This window comes from Pleurodeles waltl, chromosome 9 (assembly GCF_031143425.1).
Source record: "Pleurodeles waltl isolate 20211129_DDA chromosome 9, aPleWal1.hap1.20221129, whole genome shotgun sequence".
Lineage (NCBI taxonomy): Eukaryota > Metazoa > Chordata > Amphibia > Caudata > Salamandridae > Pleurodeles > Pleurodeles waltl.
Window position 1 is genome coordinate 884,376,260 of NC_090448.1, and position 22,116 is coordinate 884,398,375.

General features: G+C 41.1%; 1 protein-coding gene across 1 annotated transcript in view; it reads left to right on the forward strand.

Annotated features, from left to right (window-relative positions):
• LOC138259754 (sodium/potassium/calcium exchanger 4-like) overlaps positions 1-22,116 on the forward strand; it is a 505,351-nt gene that overhangs the window by 357,727 nt on the left and 125,508 nt on the right. The window contains exon 12 of the mRNA XM_069207641.1: positions 4,694-4,835. Within this exon, the coding sequence (XP_069063742.1) occupies positions 4,694-4,835 (142 nt within the window). The remainder of the gene's footprint in view (positions 1-4,693; positions 4,836-22,116) is intronic.

Genomic DNA, 22,116 nt, shown 5'->3' on the forward strand with positions numbered 1-22,116 from the left:
GTCGAGCCTAATTTAGTATTAATACATTTTCACACAGAGGCAGATATCTCTGCAGCGGGGGAGGAGAACTCCCTCTGCTAAATTATATAGACTTTGAGAAAAGTTTATAAAGCTTAAAGAAATTAGGAAAAAATCATTGTATCTTACATAATATTGTAAATCAATGTCTTATACTTATTTTAAATGTAGAGCCAAATAAAAAAAAATTTGCAACACTAATGGTTTAATTTTAAATAAAAAATGGACTGAATTTAAATACATGTACTTTAATTCAAATTGTTTTTTTACTATTAAAATAGATACTCATTGAAAGTAAAATATGTATTTATTATACATTAAAAGTTACTACAATTCATATATAATTAATTTAAATTAATTCAATTATGTAAAATATTTGCACATATTTTAAATTAAAAACATTGCATTATTTTAAAATAAAATATTTATTTTATATTTATATTTAATGTTTTGAAATTATATATGTATATATTAGAATTGTTTTGACTTTATTCCCTATGGGGTTCTATCATAAATCCTTACCTCCTTTATTTTCCATGAAAGTGTTTTGCAGTACTTTTGAGTGCCATGTGTGCAGCTGGACCTGCTCCTGGTCTTAGCTGAAGTTCTTTTACGACTGTTTTGGGGCCTTTTTGGCTGCAGTAAATTTAGTAAGTGCAGTTTGTGAATGTATTCAACCTTTTGTAGGTGGGTGCATGTCCCTATCTAAACCCCTTGCTAGCCCTTCCCTAATCTCGCCTTACCCCCCCCCCTAATCCCCTCCTATTTAGTTGTATGTATTCCTCATTTTTCAGCCACTACATTCTGTCCCTACCACATTTATCTCTAAAATGGAGGTGTGGGCGGAGACTTGTGTCAGAAAAGATTGATAAAGGGGGAGGCATGGCTTTTGTTTTTAGTATGTGAGTAGTTCAATTGTAATACTACTAAACTACTACAAAATGCAGTTTGTGAATAGGCCCCTTAACATCTGAAAGTCACAGACTAGATGACATAGGCCCATTGTATGTACAGTGGCAAGTTGCACGAATTCCTCCAGATCAAATTCCTACTATTGATTGCTCCTTACTTATTATTAAAGCTTTAGAAAAATCACTATCTGAGAGTGAAGGATGAAAAAATTGTCAGTGCTTATTGACCCTATGGTATCAAACAAGATTAAGGGATGAGCAAATACTATGGCACTGACATCGGCAATCTTATTAATACATTATCAAAGTTAGGGACTGGACTAAATTCCCTTATGTGATCCACTTAGCATTTTAGTAGTTTTGCCCTAAAACATTAGGATATTCTCATTGAAAATCCCAGAATGGCTAGGGGGGTGGGAAAACCCCTGAACAGGCATTTGGCTACATCGCAGGAAGAGTATCCATGTTTTCAAATGATACACATTAGTTACCAGGTTACCAGGACCACCAGATTTTGGTGATTCTCTTATCTACAATTAACATCAGATCCCCCTTTCCATATTATCATGCATACTGACACTGAGAAAGCCATGAAAACGTGGTGTTGTGTTATATTATATCATGTTATGTTATCCATGTTTTTATAGCACACTAATCACCCGTGAGGGTATCAAGGCGCTCTGTGGCAGGTGTGTAAGGCCAAACCTGGAGGGCTTACTCAAAAACACAGGTATTCAACCTCTTGCGAAAGTCAACAAGATGCAGCCCCCTGCCCTGCTTTTGTGTATGCGTGAGGTGTGTACTAGTGAGAGACCAGCAGAGCGGAAGTGTCTGAAAGGTTGGTGAACAAGAATGTGACTGTTCAGATAGCATTGCTTGTGTTCTAGAGTGCTTTGTGGGTGTAGGTGAGGAGTCTTAAGTGTGCTTGCTTGTGTATTAGGGGCATGAAATGTTCCCTGAGGTATGGTATGATGTGAACTTGGTTTTCTGTGGTTGAGCACTAGTCTGAATACTGCATTCTGGATGCTCTGCAGTCTTCGTCTGAGCTGGCTGGTTATCCCTGCAAATAGGGTGTTCCCATAGTCTAGTCTGCCGGTGATGAGGGTTGGAGCGATCTTTTTCCAGGTGTTATCTGGTAGCCAATTGAAGATTTTCTTCAGCATCCTTAGGATGTTGAAGCAGGACGAGACCACTGTATTTACTTAGGCAGTCATGTCCAGGTTCTTGTCTATGATGATTCTGAAGTTTCTCGCTTGCGAGCAAGGCGTGGGGGTGTGTCCAGGTCTGTGGGCCACCAGGTGAATTCCCGGGGTGAGGAGCCTTTTCTAAAGACCACCAATTCAGCCTTCTTCGAGTTAAGTTTGAGTTGACTAGATTTTTATCTAGGTGGCCGCTTCTCTCATGCTTGTGATGAACTTGTTTCTGGATGTTTTGTCCAAAAGTGACAGAATCAGTTGGGTGTTGTCAGTGTAAGTGAGGATGTTGAAGTTGTGAGTGAACATGATGTCAGCCAGTGGAGTCATTATCATCTATTTGGCTTGTTGTAACATTCAGGCTGTTGCTTAATGCTCAGTGCCAGGAAGTCCTTTTTGGGTAGTGGTGCACTTTATAAAACATATTAACATTAAATCGTAATCTTGTTGAACCGAAAATAGCAAATAAGTGGATGGGAAGTCATCCAGGAGCCCTTGGCATCCTTCTTTAAGTTAGGTGTTGTAAACTTCAACATTTGAGACTATTACCTTTAATCAAGTATTTACCAATGTGCTCATCCATTCCAGAATCAGAAGGTCCATCCTCCATTTAACATTGGGACTAGCTTTTTACTCCTCTGATGTGATGACTGCAGTAGGTCACTGATGCACTGCTAGCCCTGATGCAAATTTCAGTTATCTGTTGGCTTTAGCAAGATTTGATATAGCTGTGTCAGTCAGTGAACACCGGGGCTTAATAACCTCCATTCTTTGCAATCAGCTTCATCAGCATGTACCAACTATCTCATAAAGAAGAACCTATGTATAATATCTTCCTGATGTACATAGCTTGTTGGTGATACAGGTCTGTCTTCGGCCAGAATGTGGTTTTCTATCCACATAGACCCACTTCCTCCAGTTCATAATTACTCTATATAGTTCATAAACAGCGAGGCGAGGAACAGCCTTTGGCTTCATAACTAAACCTGCAGGTGATGGAAGAACAGCACAACTATTTAAATCTGCTTTCCAGATGAGTTAAAATTGTAAGCGTGAACAGAAGCCTAACTGTTCTCTTCCAGATGTGTCAAGTTGACTCTTCAAGCGTCTGTGTCTTGCGTTGTTGATGTCACAAGTTGAGGGAACATGGGCAAGGCATTGTAGTGCTGGGAGTTCCCATCATTCTGGTCGATTACTCCTGCACCGAGCCAGACAAATGTGATAACTTTCCTAAAATATTTGAAAAGCTACATTTTGAGGCAGAATCTGTCTTTGACTAACCCTTTAACCCTTGTATCACTATACAGACACTTGACAGAGCTTAAGATTTTGTGTTGTCTCTCGAGTCACAAAAGTCACCAGGACGTGACAGTTTAGATTTATGAGAGTAACAGAGTGAAAAACTAACATTGAAAGCTGCACTGACATGCCATTTAAATGTGCTTGTATTTCAGAGTTCGACTTATGTGCCTTTTGAATTAAATCACATTAGAAGGTTGAAAGTGATGCTAAAATGTAGTTTAGGCCATAGACTAATAGTACATATACAAACAATATTGACTTTATAGTGATTATGAAATGATTGAGTTTAGAAATATGTGCAAAGTGAAAGAAATGCAGCTCCCTGTTGTACTTAATGAAATGCAGTAACAAAGCTTTTCCATTTACTTAAAATGTGTTATTCACATTCATGAAATATTCTTAATGCTGAATTTAGAATTTAAAGCTTTCAACACATAAATACAATTCCATTGAACTTTACGTACATTTATTGGTTCCAATCTACTTTGTACTTATCATAGATCCAACCAGTACAGCTCCAGTAGCAAAACATAATATTCCAATTAGTGTACACTCTGTCTAATGCCCGAGTAACAAACATCTAGGTGATAGATTGAACTAGTAAAGCACGTTTAAAAAATGTCTACAATGTTTGGGAGTAATGCCCATTTTTCTAGTTCCCACAGTGAAGTGGCAGTACAAATATTGCCACATTTTCAACAGTGACATAGTACTGTGCATATTTGCCAATTTCCATAATGCCACCCTAATACAACATTTGCTATTCTTCTGCACTTTTAACTCACCCCAGCTCGGCTCTCTCAGCACCGCCACCTAAATGGACCAATGGGAGCATGCATATACTCCAATCATCATCCTAATAACATTCACTCCAGTCACCGAGCCACAGTATCTACCTGCCATTTCATTCTATAGGGAGACACTCACGCAAGTGACAGAAATTCTTAGAGCAATTTCCATTTTTCTAGAAAAGTAGACATAAAAGGATAAGGTGGGCTTCTTTTAGCATTTGCTCACCTGCCATTCCTGTATCACACCTCTTTCCTCTGTGACTAACCTTATCTTTATTTTTTCACAACTGATTTTATTGTGATTAGTCAGCCACTGCTTTGAATATTTCCAAGGCTCTACACGGAAATAGATACCCCGTCTGTTTTTTTTATTTTTTTTATGTATCAATCAGCTAATGAGAAGGGAAGGAAAGGGCAAGTTGGCTGAGTTATGCAAGAGCCTTCCTTGTGGACTGACTTTGCAATCTCCTCTTTGCAGCCTCTCAATTCTGCCACTGATGGGATCATCCCCAGCTCAGATGGGAAACTGGAAACTTTTGAAAATGAAAAGGTGTATGTGGATAAAAACAACCCCCATGAAGAGCCCGAGTCAAACCACCTGTGTCCCTGTTCTGTACCAGGTGAGCCACCATCATGTAAAGGGAAGGTAAGGAGTGGTAAGGGTTGCAGCCTGCCAACATACCTCAGTACATGAACTGCAGCATAAGAGCCCAAACCAGCAATAGTTATCACAAGTCCATGTCAACCGAAAACAATACATGGCCTGAGTCAGAGAAGGGAGATTTGGGATCATAGTGAATCTTCCATCCACAGCAATGGCAGTATAACCACCCGATTTAGTGCACTCCTGGTGGTGGAAATGCCACTAGTGGAGAGTCCTCTGTTAAGTAAAATTAGCACTCCTCGTACGTCGTGAGAGAAACATATGTATTTATTAAGGGTTCAAGTCAACGCTGTCAGTGCTCCCTCTCCAGCCACCAGCCAGTGGCCAACTGACTCAAGAGAGAACACTCCCAGCATCTTGGAATACTGAGAGTTAGTACAGCTTCCAAACCCACTGCACTAGCATCCACAGTTATTATGGGTTATTAAATGGAGCTAAAATTCCTGCTAAGCAGATTTCAATCTTTATGCCCTTAAAAACCTTCTGTTGGTCATCCATCCACTCAAATTTCCATATTTTCCTTAACAATTTTTTCATACTTTCTGTACTCTCTGCAAAGTCTTTCACAAATTCTGAATAGAATTTGATAAGACCTAGAAAAGATCTCAACTGATCTTTATCCAAAGGGTATGGCGCCTTTTTTATTGCTTCTAATACGTCCCGCTTCGGCCTCACGCCAGACGAAGACAATGTGTACCGCAGATACTCCACTTCTTCAACACAGAATGTGCACTTTTCTTTCTTAAGCGTTAGTCCACCTTCAATTATCCTATCCAACACTCTCCTAAGAACAATGTTATGATTTTCAACAGTGTTTGAAAAAATCTAAATGTCATCTTGAAAATACACAACACCCTTGATCCCCTTCAAAATTTGACCAATCATCCTTTAAAATACTCCTGCTGCAGATGCCAATCCAAAAGGCATTCTTGTAAATTAGAACACCCCTTTTGTTGTTATAAATGCCGTAAGTTGTTTGGAATCATCATGTAACCTTATCTGGTGATATGCACTTCTTAAGTCTAACTTAGAAAAGTACTTCCCCCCTCTAAGCATCAACATTAGCTCACTGATATTGGGAAGTGGAAAGTTGTCTGTGACTATATTCTGATTCAAAGTACATAAGTCCACACAAAATCTGAAGGCACCATCTGATTTTCTCATTATGCCTACCGGAGAAATCCAACCCAACATATCTATTGGTTCGATAATGCCTTGGTCCTCCATCTCCCGAAGCATCCTTTTAACTTACACCCTGGCTGCTATCGGAACTCTCCTCACTTTGGGGGTCATTCCAACCTTTGCGGGCGGCGGTGGCCGCCCACCAAAGTTCCCCCAACAGAATACCGCTAGGCGGTCAGAAGACCGCCGCGGTTATTCTGTGTTTCCCGCTGGGCTGGCGGGCGACCGCCAGAAGGCCGCCCGCCAGCCCAGCGGGAAACCCCTTCCCACGAGGAAGCCGGCTCCGAATGGAGCCGGCGGAGTGGGAAGGGTGCGACGGGTGCAGTAGCACCCGTCGCGATTTTCAGTGTCTGCTATGCAGACACTGAAAATCTTTTAGGGGCCCTCTTACGGGGGCCCCTGCAGTGCCCATGCCATTGGCATGGGCACTGCAGGGGCCCCCAGGGGCCCCAGGACACCCCTCACCGCCATCCTGTTCCTAGCGGTCACGACCGCCAGGAACAGGATGGCGGTGAGGGGGTCGGAATCCCCATGGCGGCGCAGCAAGCTGCGCCACCATGGAGGATTCCTCAGGGCAGCGGAAGACCGGCGGGAGACCGCCGGTTTTCCGTTTCTGACCGCGGCCATACCGCTGCGGTCAGAATGCCCTTGGGAGCACCGCCAGCCTGTTGGCGGTGCTCCCGCGGTCGTTGACCCTGGCGGTCAATGACCGCCAGGGTCAGAATGACCCCCTTTATGTTGAATTTGGGTTGCAGAAGGTTTAAGTTTTATTTTGTGTACCTAGCCCTCAAGCTCTCCAATTTTCTCTGATAACGCTGCACTTGCCCCTTCCAGGATCTGTGTTACTGTAATCTCATCCACTACCATGACTTGATTTAGTAACCTGGGATTGATTATCAAATGCAGATCATACTGACGTTCTCATCCCAGTATTGGAGGTCCACTATTGGCCACATATACCTTTCCTTGTACACATCGGTCTTGAAACTCGATCTTGGCTAACCTATAACCCATTATTTCTATTTGCTCTCATTGATAACCTCCCGGATTAATGTCTTTGGGAAGTAAACATACTTCAGGCCAATGCTGCTTAAATAAGTCTTTGGGTACAATCGTATACAGAGATCCCGAATCCACCATCAACTGAACTCTTTTGTTTCTCTCAGTGAACATAGCTTTTGGTCTGTTGCGCCTCCCTCCCTCTGCCAGACCATCCAATAAACACAGAATTCCATCTTCATTCACCTCTTCCCTCTCTCCATCATCATCAATTGTCACCACTTTAGATTTATTATTCGGCTTGCACATGTGTGAGAAATGCCCTATTCGCCCACATTTGTTACAATCTTTGCCCACCGCAAAGCAGCTCTTCGTCTCGGAGGTATGATAACTACTGCCACATCTCGTGCACATTTTTCCATCTTCCCATTAAGGTTGTTTCCCTTCCTGTAAGCACCATTTTTTGTGTCTCGCAGCATATCCTTTATTGGTGCCTGAACTTTCCTTCTTGTCTTTATCCACATATGAAACATTATCATCAGTTGTTTTTCATTCCATCTCTTTCATACATTGTTCTGAGTGTTCGACCACATTTGCAAATTCTATAGCATCTTGTAGTGAAGGATTTTTAGCAGCCCATAGTCTCTCTTGCATCCTCTTATTTTTACACTGGACTATCAGCTGGTCGCGGATCATTTCATCTCTCATGTTCCCAAATTGACATTTCAATGACAATTCTCATAGTCCTGTTACAAATTCATTAATGGTTTCTTAACTCCTCTGCGATTGAGTATAACATTTATACCTACCCATCACTACATTCTTGTCCTTCACAAAATGCTTCTCCAATCATGTTTTAGCCTCCACATATACATCAGTCAGTGGCTGACCATCCTCGCCCAATGCTGTAGGTAAGTATTTAAATATGTGTTGGCCTTCCTTGCCTAACATGCTCAATAATAATGCTTTTTTCCTCGTTGGTAGAAACCGTCTTCCATCTAGAGCTTCGAAGCTTCGATATAATTCTCAAAAATCTACAACCACCCCTCTCATTCAATCTGTGCGATTCCTGGTTGTGTTAAGAATACAGGCAGGAGAATGACAGTCCCTTCCATAATCACCCCAAAACAGTACGTAATGACCCCTTCCTTTTCAAAACAGTACATAATGCACTCTTCTTTTTTTTATAGTACTTAAACGATGTCAAACTTAACTTATTTAGTAATATAATATTTTATAATAGTTCATTGTTCCATTGTTTCCTCCACTGGTGTATCACTGAAACATTGCTGTCCCTTAATATATATTAAATGAAAACCATCCTAATCTGCTAAAACGCCCACTACTGCATCACATTCTGTACTGTTTCTACTGTTTCTACAGGAATTGGGACTTGTTTACTCTAAAATGGCTGCCCCTACAACGTGACGTGTGTCTTTCTATGGGAATCAAGCTCCGTCACGTGCTGCATTTAACTCATGTGCGCTCGGCTCACACCGGTTAGCATAACCCCAATCTTCTAATAATTGTCCATTTGTCAAACCAAGCCGAACTTGCCTGCCGAATGTGCGGTCACATCCCTAGCAGTCTCTGTGATTTGCCTGCCGAAAGCGCGGTCACGTCCTTTGCAGTCTATGTGAGCCCCGTTTTCTCCGTGGGTTCTCCGCACTGACTGTGTCGATACTTAACCCTGGGGCCAGAACTCCTCGCCAGTGTTAAGTATAATTAGCACTCCTCGTACTTCGTAAGATAAACATATGTATTTATTAAGGGTTCAAGTCAATGCTGTCAGTGCTCCCTCTCCAGCCACCTGCCAACGGCCAACTGACTCGAGAGAGAACGCTCCCAGCATCCTGGAATGCTGAGCATAGCTCAGCATTGCACATTACAGTCCCACAATACAACATCCTCCGTTTCTGGCAAAAGTTGGAGTGGATTCTATGAGGTCTGGTTACAAATCAGCCTCTTTTTCCAGCTTTGTCTGGTCCATCGCCATGTCTGGATGAGATGCTCAGTGAAAGACCATCATAGAAGTGGTGTGGGACTTTGGTGTAAAGGCAACTGTGGCAGCCCTAATGCACAGGGAACTGCTTCCCGATCATGTTAAGGAGAGCAGATGCATGAGCACTAATATTGTACACCCACTCTGGGATGATGTTTGCAGCGGCTGCATTTGGTAGTGGACATTCTGCAGCCCGTGATGTACATTACTCATTTTTCCACCAGTGTTTTGCCACCATAAATGCTTTCTCCATAACAGCGGCTTCTGTATGCTCTCCGAGAATACCCTACATTTTAGTAAATTTTCCTTTGCCAATTCGGCAGAGGAAGTGCATTTATTGCCATTCTGACTGGAAAATCTGCAGGCCAAGCTCTACATTGGGTGATTGAACAAGACCTAGATTCTGGATTGAATTTATTGTCTTTGAGCAAAACCGATTAAAGAGTGATTTGTTAGCAGCTCACATGTTTGACAGGGATTTTGCTCTATGATGTTACAATGGTCAAGAAGTGATATGGTGAGGATTTCCGTTTGTGGTGCGTCTAGTGGACAGTTCTCCCAATGCTTTTCCTACATATGAGAAGACATGACTAGGCAGAGCAGCGGATGCATTTATATTTGTATCACAGACCTGCTGTGGGATTGGGGACATTGCATCACTCGAGTACCCTAGACAGCATGACCAATCACATCCATACAGACCACTTGTACACTTCAAACTTCCTTACAATTCATATATTTCGCAACAGCTTTGTGCCTTTTTATGTACCTAAAACGGAACGATTTGGTTGTCATTTCCCAAATACTGATTCCAAACAAGTCTTCATTGTTTCTGAGATGTACTTTTCAAATAACTACTTTTTATAATTGCTAATTTTCTTGTGTTTACTCCTTTATACTTTCAGTGTTATTGTCAATATACTCCATTTCAGCGTATCTCTCATTTTCTTGGGCGTTGGACCTCAGTTTTGATGAGAAAGCCTCTCATAATTTTCTTCTCACACCTCCCATGAAAACATATCTTCCGTATTACATATTTTCCTGTCATTGTGCTACGTTGTATGTCACTAATGCGCTTCTTCCGCCACCTACCATGTGTTAAAGAAAATCAGAAAGGGTATATTTACAAAATGGAAAAATAATAGTCTGTAAAACACAAGTTCAGCCGGCCAGAATGACCCCCAGCAAACTAATTTGGAGCATGCCCGACACACAAAGGTTAGGCATGAATTTATAGCTTTACACAAATAAGGTCTGCAATGGAGAACTAATGGCCGATTCAAACAAAGGACTCATAACGGTGAGCAGGGAGAAAGATGATGAGAAAGAAAGAAGCAACTCAGTCATTTTTTGGACTCAGGAGACAAGATGTGAAAAAGAGGATAAAAACGTCACAGTACTAAATTTTAGCCTTTGTTGTTCAGGACTGTTTCCCGCTAGTGCAGCTCCGCTTCTGATTCTCCTCGGACTCCATCTACATCATTCTACATCTTATTCCTCTATGGCGTCTCGGAAAACACATCCCTTGTTCCAATAAGGCAGAAATAAGCTTGATGTCAAAGAGCCAATACATTCGGAAAACAACAGCTGACACGTGTTTCGTCAAAATTGACTTTTTCAAGGCTGTGGATATATACAGATGGAGTATGTCAGTTGCAAATATTCCTGATGTCAACAACTAAGAAATTGCCAAGTGTGGTCTAAGGTAGAAACAAGGATTAGTGAAGAAAAAAAAAAAAGGAGAGAGAGGCCCAATATCTTATTTGTGCTACCGATAAGAATAAAGCCCTTCTGTGATCCCAGTGAGAAAAGGAACATACCAATAGCTGGTATGTGAATAAATACAACTAAAGAAATGCCGATGGCAGTGTGAGGAAATGTGTATTAACAAATGGGGAGACAATGGAGAAATCAATTCCAAAATGCAGGGAGAGAAACGAGAGAAAAGAAAGCCCCGTAGAAGCCCCAAGGTTCATTCCTTATTTTAAAAATTCCAACCAAGTTCCATGTGCAATTGACATAGTGAGAAGAGAAATTATGGCTAAAAGGATGAAAGGAGAGGAAACATACATGCATGAAAAAGAGAGAGGCAGACATACCTCCAACTTATTCAAATATCAAATTGTGTGGTGAAATCCGAGGGTCAATAATATTTTCGAAATAGCATGGCATGAATTAGGTAAATTAGCCGAAGACCATGATAAGTCTGAGCTGTAGATGGGAAGAAAGAGCATATGGAAAAAAGAGGAAAATTAGAGGGAAGTAATAATAGAATATAATAATGGCCAGGCTCTAAAAACAGAAATCAAAGATTTAAACACAATTAAATGACTTCGAATTTTTTTTATTACAGTAGTAAAACGATTTGAGGAAAGGGGATAGAATTTCATCCCCCTATTTGAAAGGTTTAATGACTATTCACATTATGGCCAGAGGCCCATGGTAGAGAGGGATTTATTGGTATATCCAGTAAGTAGCCTCTTATTTCTTAAGAACAGACATGAAAGTATCGTGTCCGTAAGAACAGCGATTGATGGTGCCCAAAGTAGTTGTATTATACGATGCTGGTATTGACTGTAGAGAGTGGAGCACCCGGCTGCTTATTATCACTTTTGTCATGCCGGTATATCTAGGGAGACCGCTATGCTGATAGCGCGTGTCTCTCGGATAGTTGAACATTGAAAAGTCTATAAAAAGCTACTTTAGTGAGCGGCGAGGGAGAGAATTGGACACAGAACTCATAATACAGTCACAAATTGAGAGCAAGGGCACATGGCCGCACATCAGCGTGTGTGTTGTGTGTAAAACATCTAGAAGAGACCGTTGCGTTAAGGCAGCATGTCTCTAGAATGTTGGAAGGGGAGAAGAGTAGGAATATCTTACCTCGGTAGAGAACAGAGTAGATGTTCTCGTGCTGCTAACGGTGTAGTTTCTGCAACATGCGCGCCATTATGCCTCTACTATTTATGTTAAGTTGGAGGTAGTCATAGAAAGTGGACTAGAGATCGGCCGATTTTAATGTTGGCCATTTTGGGAAAGAAACCTTGAGTATAAACATGTGAAAAAGAGAATGTGCCTATATTGACAAGCAGGAAGACAATGCCCTTCAGTTAAAAAATAGAGAATAGGGCCTCCCATCTCATTAACACAAATGTAGAAGTACCAATGTATGAATTCAAAATATTTTCCTGAGCTATTAAGAAGAGAATACAATACAAAAACGGTCACTTCTGTTTGAGTAAGACATCTTTGACAAGCATTGTTACTATTGAGTAAGACATCATTGATAACATTATTGGAAGGCCGCAAAAAAAAAAACACAATGTATAATATACCAAGTTATAACAGAAAAGACATTGTATAGGTGAACAAGAAAAAGGTTTTGCAGTAATGGTGACAATTCTTAGTGGGTTAATGTGCCTACAGAAAGACATGTAGGTCTTTGTCTGAATTAAGACTTTCCTCAACTGCACGTAATCTAATGATCCATCTACTTTCAAGTTGTCTGAGCCGGAGAGTCTTGTTGCCCCCCCGCTCGTGCAGCTGCCCACAGCTTGTGCAGATGCCGTGTGTGTATGTCAAATCTTTCTTGTACCGGATGGTTCAAGTTATAATGTACCGCAAAGGGGTAATCAGTGTTGTTGTTTCTAATTGCCCTAATATGTTCCTGTATTCTTTCTTTGAATGGTCTGATGGTGCTACCAACATAACTTTTTTTACAGGTACAGATAATGCAGTATACTATGAACTTGGTATTACAGTTCATGAAATGTTTGATGGTATATGTCTTATTGGTATTGTATCAGAAATCTTTTGTTTTATCCCAAGCAAATTTGCATATATTGCAGTGGCCGCATTTGTAAAAGCCCAAGGGTAGTGAGGGTAACCAGCTTTTGTGTGTTATTGTTGGTAAAAGACTGTGGCACAACTGGTCCCTCAAAGTGCGTCCCCTGCGATGTGTCATGTTTGGCTTGTTACTGAGACCTTTCCTAAGGGTCTGATCTGATAGTAGTACGTGCCAATTGTTCTTGAGAATCTTGAACTCATCTGAACTGGCACTGCTATAGGTTGTAATAAACTGTAAGAATTTCTTTTTTTCGACCTGTTTATGTACTTTTTTGACAAATAAAGATGCTCTGCTTGTCTTTGTTATTCTTTCATGTGTTATGCTCAACAGCTTCTTGGAGTAACCTCTATTTAGAAAACGTTGCTCTAGTGATTCTAGCTGTTTCGTAAATTCCTGATCCTCTTGGCAATTGTGTCTGATCCTAACCGCTTCCCCAAAGGGGATGGCCTTGATTTGTGAATATGGATGTGCACTACTGGCATGTAAAATCGAACTTGAGGCTGTTGGTTTTCTGTATAGCTTAGAATAGATGCGGTTCCCTTTGGTGTACAGTGTCAGGTCTAAAAACTCTACCCTCTCTGTGCTATAATTACTGGTAAAACGTATGTTGTAGCAGTTACCATTCAAATACTGAATAAACAGGTCTAATGTAGTGGAGTCACCTGACCAAAAAAGGAGAACATCATCAATATATCGGCCCCAATATAGAATATGCTGCGTGAGTTCTGGAGGGCCTTTGCTCCACATATGATGATGTTCATATTATCACATAAATATGTTAGCAAAAGAAGGTGAAAATGTGGCTCCCATGGCAACCCCTTGTTTCTGTCAGTACCAAGACCCTTCATGTAGGAAGACATTGTTATCCATGACCAGATTTATCAAATCAATAAGCATATTAGAGTGTTGTAAAATCTTTGCTTCTCTCTCATCCAAAAAGTATTGTATCGCAGCCATACCCTCCTTTTTGGGTATGCAGGTGTAAAGAGAGCTAACATCAAGTGTGGCTAGGATGTGTCCTTCAGTCCATTCATAATCAGCAATGAGACTGAGGAGATGTGTAGTGTCTTTAATGTATGAAGGTAGGTTGCACACAAAAGGTTGTAGGTGGAGATCTATGAATTCAGAAAGTTTTTCGGTAGGAGAGTTAATGCCAGATATTATAGGTCTACCAGGTGGAAAAACTGCTGGTTTATATATTCTAGGGAGAGTGTAGATACATGGAAAACTGGGCATAGGATTGTAGAGATATTTGTATTCCAGATCTGTTAAGAGACCTCTGTCTCTCTAAAAACCCAGTTTGGTCTCTATGTCTTTGGTAATCCTATCAATAGGGCTGCTGTAAAGTTTACAGTAGGCTGTTTGATCTAGAAGTTGCCTATCTATCTCCCCACTGTAATCTTTGCGGTTCATGATGACGATATTGCCACCTTTGTCGGCCTCTTTTATTACTAAGTCTCTATTTAGATCACGGGAACACAAAGTCTCGTGCTCCTGTGGGCTCAAATTGTGTGACCATGTTTTACGTCCAAGAGCATATTTATTTTCCAACTGGTAAAGATCTTTACTTACTAGTTTGTAAAAAACATCAATTGAATGATCAGATGGAAGAATTGCTGTGTATCTAGAGCGCGGTTTGAAACCACTGTTACAGGTTGCTGGGGTACTGATCCTCAAATCTACTAGAATGTCATCGCAAGTAGGTGCAACATCAATATTGTCTATGTACTCTAGGGAAAGTAGGGTCTGAATGCCTCTTACATCACAAATGGACAATTCGCATGGACCTGTGTCCTCCCTATTGGCTTGATTGGGTAGTTGTTTGAGATTGAAATGTTTCAATAATTTGCATTTGCGTACAAATTTAAAGAGATCAATGTGCATCTCAGTGAAGTCCGGAAATGACATTGGTACAAAGCCCAGGCCCTTCTTAAGTACATTTATTTGTCCGTCTTCCAGTACTGTATCCGATAAGTTCATGACACAAAGGTCGTCCCTATGTGCGGTGTGATTTTCTAATTCTTCATATTGCGTTCAACTGATCTTGTGGTTACTCCAGTTTTGTTTGTTTCAGGTTCTGCCACCTTTTCTCTTCCCCCTTCTGGTTCTCTTGGGTGTGTAGTCTGTGCCATTCTGTTGTATTTTTGGCCTCTGCGGAACCTTTCCATTTCCAACAAAAAGTAGATTTGTTGTTAATGGTGGCTACTTGTTCCTGTAAGGAGCTGCTAGCTTCCTCACTAGTAACGCTGGAACAGCTGGATAGATCAGTGTCACTAGTATTAATATTCGACACAATGGGTGCCACATGTGGTAATGCCCTATTATCCTGTCTGTCCATGTTCATATTGTCAAATTTATGGGCATAAGTAAAAACCCAGCCTGTAACGTAATCATTGGCATTACGTCTGAATTTGCGCATTTTCTTTTCTTTTATGTATATCTGATGCTTCTGGAGTATATCTTTTAAGATGCTGTAATTTTTGTCTATTGCTTCCTTGAGGTTAGTGTCTTTAATCTCTTTTTCTAAAGCCTCAATATCTACAAGTAATCGTTCCCTCTTTTCTCAAGCATCTCTGATTAATATATCCATAATTCCAAAAGAGGAGGTTATCAATAACTGTTCCCATTCTTGTAACAATGTGGGGTTGAGATCCCCAAATGATGGGAAGAGTATAACTCAAAGTCCCCTCTGAATTTGTTTAATACGAAGATATCTTTCTAGGATGGTGAAATCCCACCATCTCGAGAGCTCTTGCTTTTTCATCTGTTCCAGTCTTACAAATTTCATTTTCAACCCCTCTTTTTTGGTACTGGTGTCTTTGTCAAGTGTAGCTACATTAGGACTGGCGCTAAATAATTCCTCCTGTAGGGCCTCTGTATTATCATTGAAAATTGGCATTTTGAAATCTCATATACGTGTATAAGTCATCAACACAAAGAAACATATGATCAAATTTTCAGACACTGTGTAGAAAATATCACGAAGCATGGAGTGCGTCATCCTACACAAAGTATGAATACACAAATAACAACAAACAGAGTGGCTGTGTGAAAATGGTGCGCACTTCCAATATTTTAACCTAGCATGTACATGGAAAGTCCGTAGCGGTAAAGCCTATATTGAAGGAAGGAGTGCCCAAGTGGTTTGTGACCCAGCCACAGGGTGCGTAGGTTGTCGCCTGGAAAGGCCACAGTCCGTGTATATGAAGAAAAGAAACCACGGCACATCACAGGTATGTGATGATTTCACTTTATTCCTCTATGGCGTCTCAGAAAAAACACATCCCTTGTTCCAATAAGGCAGAAATAAGCTTGATGTCAAAGAGCCAATACATTCGGAAAACAACAGCCGACACGTGTTTAGTCAAAATTGACTTTTTCAAGGCTGTGGACATATACAGATGGAGTATGCCAGTTGCAAATATTCCTGATGTCAACAACTAAGAAATTGCCAAGTGTGGTCTAAGGTAGAAGCAAGGATTAGTGAAGAATAAAAAAAAAGGAACAAAAAGGGAAAAAATTAAAGAAAAAAGGGGGGAATAAAGGGGAAAAAAGGAGGAAAAAAGGGGGGGGGGGGGGGGAGGAAAAAAGGAGGAAAAAAAAGGAAAAAAGTGGGAAAAAATCACCAATCCTTGTTTCTACCTTAGACCACACTTGGCAATTTCTTAGTTGTTGACATCAGGAATATTTGTAACTGACATATTTGGGGATCACTACCCCAGCAACCTGTAACAGTGGCTTCAAACCGCGCTCTAGAAACACACTAATTCTTCCATCTGATAATTCAATTGATGTTTTTTACAAACTAGTAACTAAAGATCTTTACCAATTGGAAAATCAATATGCTCTTGGACGTAACACGTGGTCACACAATTTGAGCCCACAGGAGCACGAGTCTTTGCGTTCCCTTGATCTAAATAGAGACTTGGTAATAAAAGAGGCCGACAAAGGTGGCAATATCGTCATCATGAATCGCAAAGATTACATTGGGTAGATAGAAAGGCAACTTCTAGATCAAACAGCCTACTGTAAACTTTACAGCAGCCCTATTGATAGGATTACCAAAGACATAGAGACCAAACTCGGTTTTTGGAGAGACAGAGGTCTCTTAACAGATCTGGAATACAAATATCTCTACAATCCTACGCCCAGTTTTCCATGTATCTACACTCTCCCTAGAATATATAAACCGGCAGTTTTTCCACCTGGTAGACCTATAATATCTGGCATTAACTCTCCTACCGAAAAACTTTCTGAATTCATAGATCTCCACCTACAACCTTTTGTGCGCAACCTACCTTCATATATTAAAGACACTACACATCTCCTCAGTCTCATTGCTGATTATGAATGGACTGAAGGACACATCCTAGCCACACTTGATGTTAGCTCTCTTTACACCTGCATACCCAAAAAGGAGGGTAGGGCTGCGATACAATACTTTTTGGATGAGAGAGAAGCAAAGATTTTACAACACTCTAATATGCTTATTGATTTGATCAATCTGGTCACGGATAACAATGTCTTCCTACATGAAGGGTCTTGGTACAGACAGAAACAAGGGGTTGCCATGGGGGCCAAATTTTCACCTTCTTTAGCTAACATATTTATGGGATATTATGAACATCATCATATGTGGAGCAAAGGCCCTCCAGAACTCATGCAGCATATTCTATATTGGGGCCGATATATTGATGATGTTCTCCTTTTTTGGTTAGGTGACTCCACTACATTAGACCTGTTTATTCAGTATTTGAATGGTAACTGCTACAACATACGTTTTACCAGTAATACAGCACAGAGAGTGTAGATTTTTAGACCTGACACAGTACACCAAAGGGAACCGTATCTATTCTAAGCTATACAGAAAGCCAACGGCCTCAAATGCGATTTTACATGCCAGTAGTGCACATCCATATTCGCAAATCAAAACCATCCCCTTTGGGGAAGCGGTTAGGATCAGACACAACTGCCAAGAGGATCAGGAATTTCCGAAACAGCTATAATCACTAGAGCAACGTTTTCTAAATAGAGATTACTCCAAGAAGCTGTTGAGCATAACACATGAAAGAATAACAAAGACAAGTAGAGCATCTTTATTTGTCAAAAAAGTACATAAACAGGTCGAAAAAAAGAAATTCTTACTGTTTATTACAACCTATAGCAGTGCCAGTTCAGATGTGTTCAAGATTCTCAAGAACAACTGGCACGTACTACTATCAGATGAGACCCTTAGGAAAGGTGTTACTAACAAGCCAAACATGACTCATCGCAGGGGACGCTCTTTGAGGGACCAGTTGTGCTACAGTTTTTTACCAACAATAACACACAAAAGCTTGTTACCCTCACTACCCTTGGGCTTTTACAAATGCGGTCACTGCAATATATGCAAATTTGCTTGGGATAAAACAAAAGATTTCTTCTACAATACCAATAAGACACATACCATCAAACATTTCATGAACTGTAATACCAAGTTCATAGTATACTGCATTATCTGTACCTGTAAAAAAAGTTATATTGGTGGCACCATCAGACCATTCAAAGAAAGAATACAGGAACATATTAGGGCAATTAGAAACAACAACACTGATTACCCCTTTGCGGTACATTATAACTTGAAACATCCGCTACAAGAAAGACTAGACATACACACACATGGCATCGCTACTGTGGGCAGCTGCACAAGCGGGGCAACAAGACTCTCTGGCTCAGACAACTTGAAAGTAGATGGATCATTAGATTACGTGCAGTTGAGGAAGGTCTTAATTCAGACAAAGACCTACATGTCTTTCTGTAGGCACATTAACCCACTAAGAAGTGTCACCATTATTGCAAAAACTTTTTTCTTTTTCACCTATACAATGTCTTTTCTGTTACAACTTGGTATATTATACATTGCCTTTTTTTTTTGCGGCCTTCCAATAATGTTGTAAATGATGTCTTACTCAATAGTAACAATGCTTGTCAAAGATGTCTTACTCAAACAGAAGTGACCGTTTTTGTATTGTATTCTCTTCTTAAGAGATCAGGAAAATATTTTGAATTCATACATTGGTACTTCTACATTTGTGTTAATGAGATGGGATGCCCTATTCTCTATTTTTCAAGTGAAGGGCATTGTCTTCCTGCTTGTCAATATAGGCACATTCTCTTTTTCACATGTTTATACTCAAGGTTTCTTTCCCAAAATGGCCGACATTAAAATCGGCTGATCTCTAGTCCACTTTCTATGACTACCTCCAACTTAACATAAATAGTAGAGGCATAATGGCACGCATGTTGCAGAAACTACACCGTTAGCAGCACGAGAACATCTACTCTGTTGTCTACCGAGGTAAGATATTTCTACTCTTCTCCCCTTCCAACATTCTAGAGACACGCTGCATTAACGCAACAGTCTCTTCTAGATGTTTTACACACGACACACACGCTGATATGCGGCCAAGTGCCCTTGCTCTCAATTTGTGACTGCAATATGAGTTCTGTGTCCCATTCTATCCCTCGCCGCTCACTAAAGTCACTTTTTATAGACTTTTCAATGTTCAACTATCCGAGAGACACGCGCTATCAGCATAGTGGTCTCCCTAGATATACCGGCATGACAAACGTGATAATAAGCGGCCGGGTGCTGCACTCTTTATATTCAATACCAGCATCGTATAATAAAACTACTTTGGGCACCATTAATGGCTGTTCTCACGAACACAATACTTTCATGTCTGTTCTTAAGAAATAAGAGGCTACTTACTGGATATACCAATAAATCCCTTTTTACCATGGGCCTCTGGCCATAATGTGAATAGTCATTAAACCTTTCAAATAGGGGGATGGAAATTCTATCCCCTTTCCTCAATCTTTTTACTACCGTAATAACACATTTTCGAAGTCATTTAATCGTGTTTAAATCTGTGATTTCTGTTTTTAGAGCCTGGCCATTATTATATTCTATTATTACTTCCCTCTAATTTTCCTCTTTTTTCCATTTGCTCTCTCTTCCCGTCTGAAGCTCAGACTTATCATGGTCTTCGGCTAATTTACCTAATTCGTGCCATGCTATTTTGAAAATATTATTGACCTTCAGATTTCACCACACAATTTGATATTTCAATAAGTTGGAGGTATGTCTGCCTCTCTCTTTTTCCTCTCCTTTCATCCTTTTAGCCATAATTTCTCTTCTCACTATGTCAATTGCACACGGAACTTGGTTGGAATTTTTAACATAAGGAATGAACCTTGGGGCTTCTATGGGGCTTTCTCTTCTCTCGTTTCTCTCCCTGCATTTTGGAATTGATTTCTCCATTGTCTCCCCATTTGTTAATACACATTTCCTCTCACTGCCATCAGCATTTCTTTAGTTGTATTTATTCACATACCAGCTATAGGTATGTTCCTTTTCTCACTGGGGTCACAGAAGTGCTTCATTCTTATCGGTAGCAGAAATAAGATATTAGGCCTCTCACTCCTTTTTTTCTTTTTCCTTCACTAATCCTTGTTTCTACCTTGGACCACACTTGGCAATTTCTTAGTTGTTGACATCAGGAGTATTTGCAACTGACATACTCCATCTGTATATGTCCACAGCCTTGAAAAAGTCAATTTTGACTAAACACATGTCGGCTGTTATTTTCCGAATGTATTGGCTCTTTGACATCAAGCTTATTTATGCCTTATTGGAACAAGGGATGTGTTTTCTGAGACGCCTTAGAGGAATAAAGTGAAATGTTCACAAACCTGTGATGTGCCGTGGTTTCTTTTCTTCATATACACGGACTGTGGCCTTTCCAGGCGACAACCTACGCACCCTGTGGCTGGGTGACAAACCACTTGGGCACTCCTTCCTTCAATATAGGCTTTACCGCTACGGACTTTCCATGAACATGCTAGCTTAAAATATTGGAAGTGCGCACCATTTTCTCACCGCCACTCTGTTTGTTGTTATTTGTGTAATCATTCTACATCTATCTGATAGAGGCATCTATTTGCAGATTCCTTACCATAGAATTTTCCCAGGCATCAGTCTGGATCCACAGATTCTTCTTGAGCAGTACTCCTGCACGCCTTTAGGTGGCATTAATTGGCTCCCCGTCCATCATCAGTGTAGTCTGCTCTGGATATGACATTACGGGTCCTAAAGAGGTGCCACTCCGGCACGCTAATGTCAGTCCTTTTCTTTCCACGCCCGCCAGTGCTCATCTGAAAAAAAGAGCTACCCTCAGTCACTTTTTGACTGTTTTTTTATGAGTGTTTCTACTCCTGGTGCGTCCAGGGATGTCTTCGCGTAAGACCAGGTTCAAGCCCTGTGGATCCTGCCATCAGGCGATGTCCATGATGGATCTTCACCTGTGCCTTTGGTGTCTGCAGCACGACCCAAAGCCATGCTCCGAGTGCTAGGCCATGAATATAAAGGCTTTAGGTGAGCAGTCCATAAAGCTGATGACGGTCCGGTGCTCAGCTCCGCGTAAGTCCCGGTCTCGGTTGAGAGAAAAGTCTAGGGATCGGTTACGAAGTGCCCCCCCCTTCTTTGTCCCATTCCAACTCCTCAGGATGTTTGGGTAAGTTTAGGCATAAGAAGAAGTCAAAGAAAGCAAAACGTTCTTTGACTTCACATCATCTGCCCGCTGTCGAGACAAGGGAGCATTGTCAATATAGACCTCCATCTGCTGAGCCTGCATCTGGGCAGACTCCACACTTTCCCAAGTTCCTGGAAGCCAGAGCAACCCCTGCCCAACTTAATGAGTTTTATGAGGCCATGTGCCTCCTTTTTGGGCAATCCGACTCCGCTGGTGTGCCTTCTGGCCCCACGAAGTCAGAATGGGCCCCTTCGTGTTCTGCAAGGACAGCTTCCACCTCAGTTATGAGTGGCACCCAAGGATCCATTCCTAGATCCAAACCAGTGCTGGTCGTACAACCTTGACCTTGCCCGGCACCAGTTCCGATGTTGACTCTCTCCATGCCACCTGTGCCCCTGAATGGCACCACACACAACCTCATTCCAACCATTCCAACACAGAGCTGGATGGGCGTCACACAACATCAACTCCAGTGCCGACAGGAGCTTTGCCCCCTATGTCGGATCTTGAGACTAGGTTATGGTGAGGAATGGGAGGGGTCACTCCATGACCCCATGAACTGGCACACGGATCTGGCTGAAGCCAATTGTCTGGATACCTCCCCAGATATTGGCACGTTCACTCCCTTTACTGT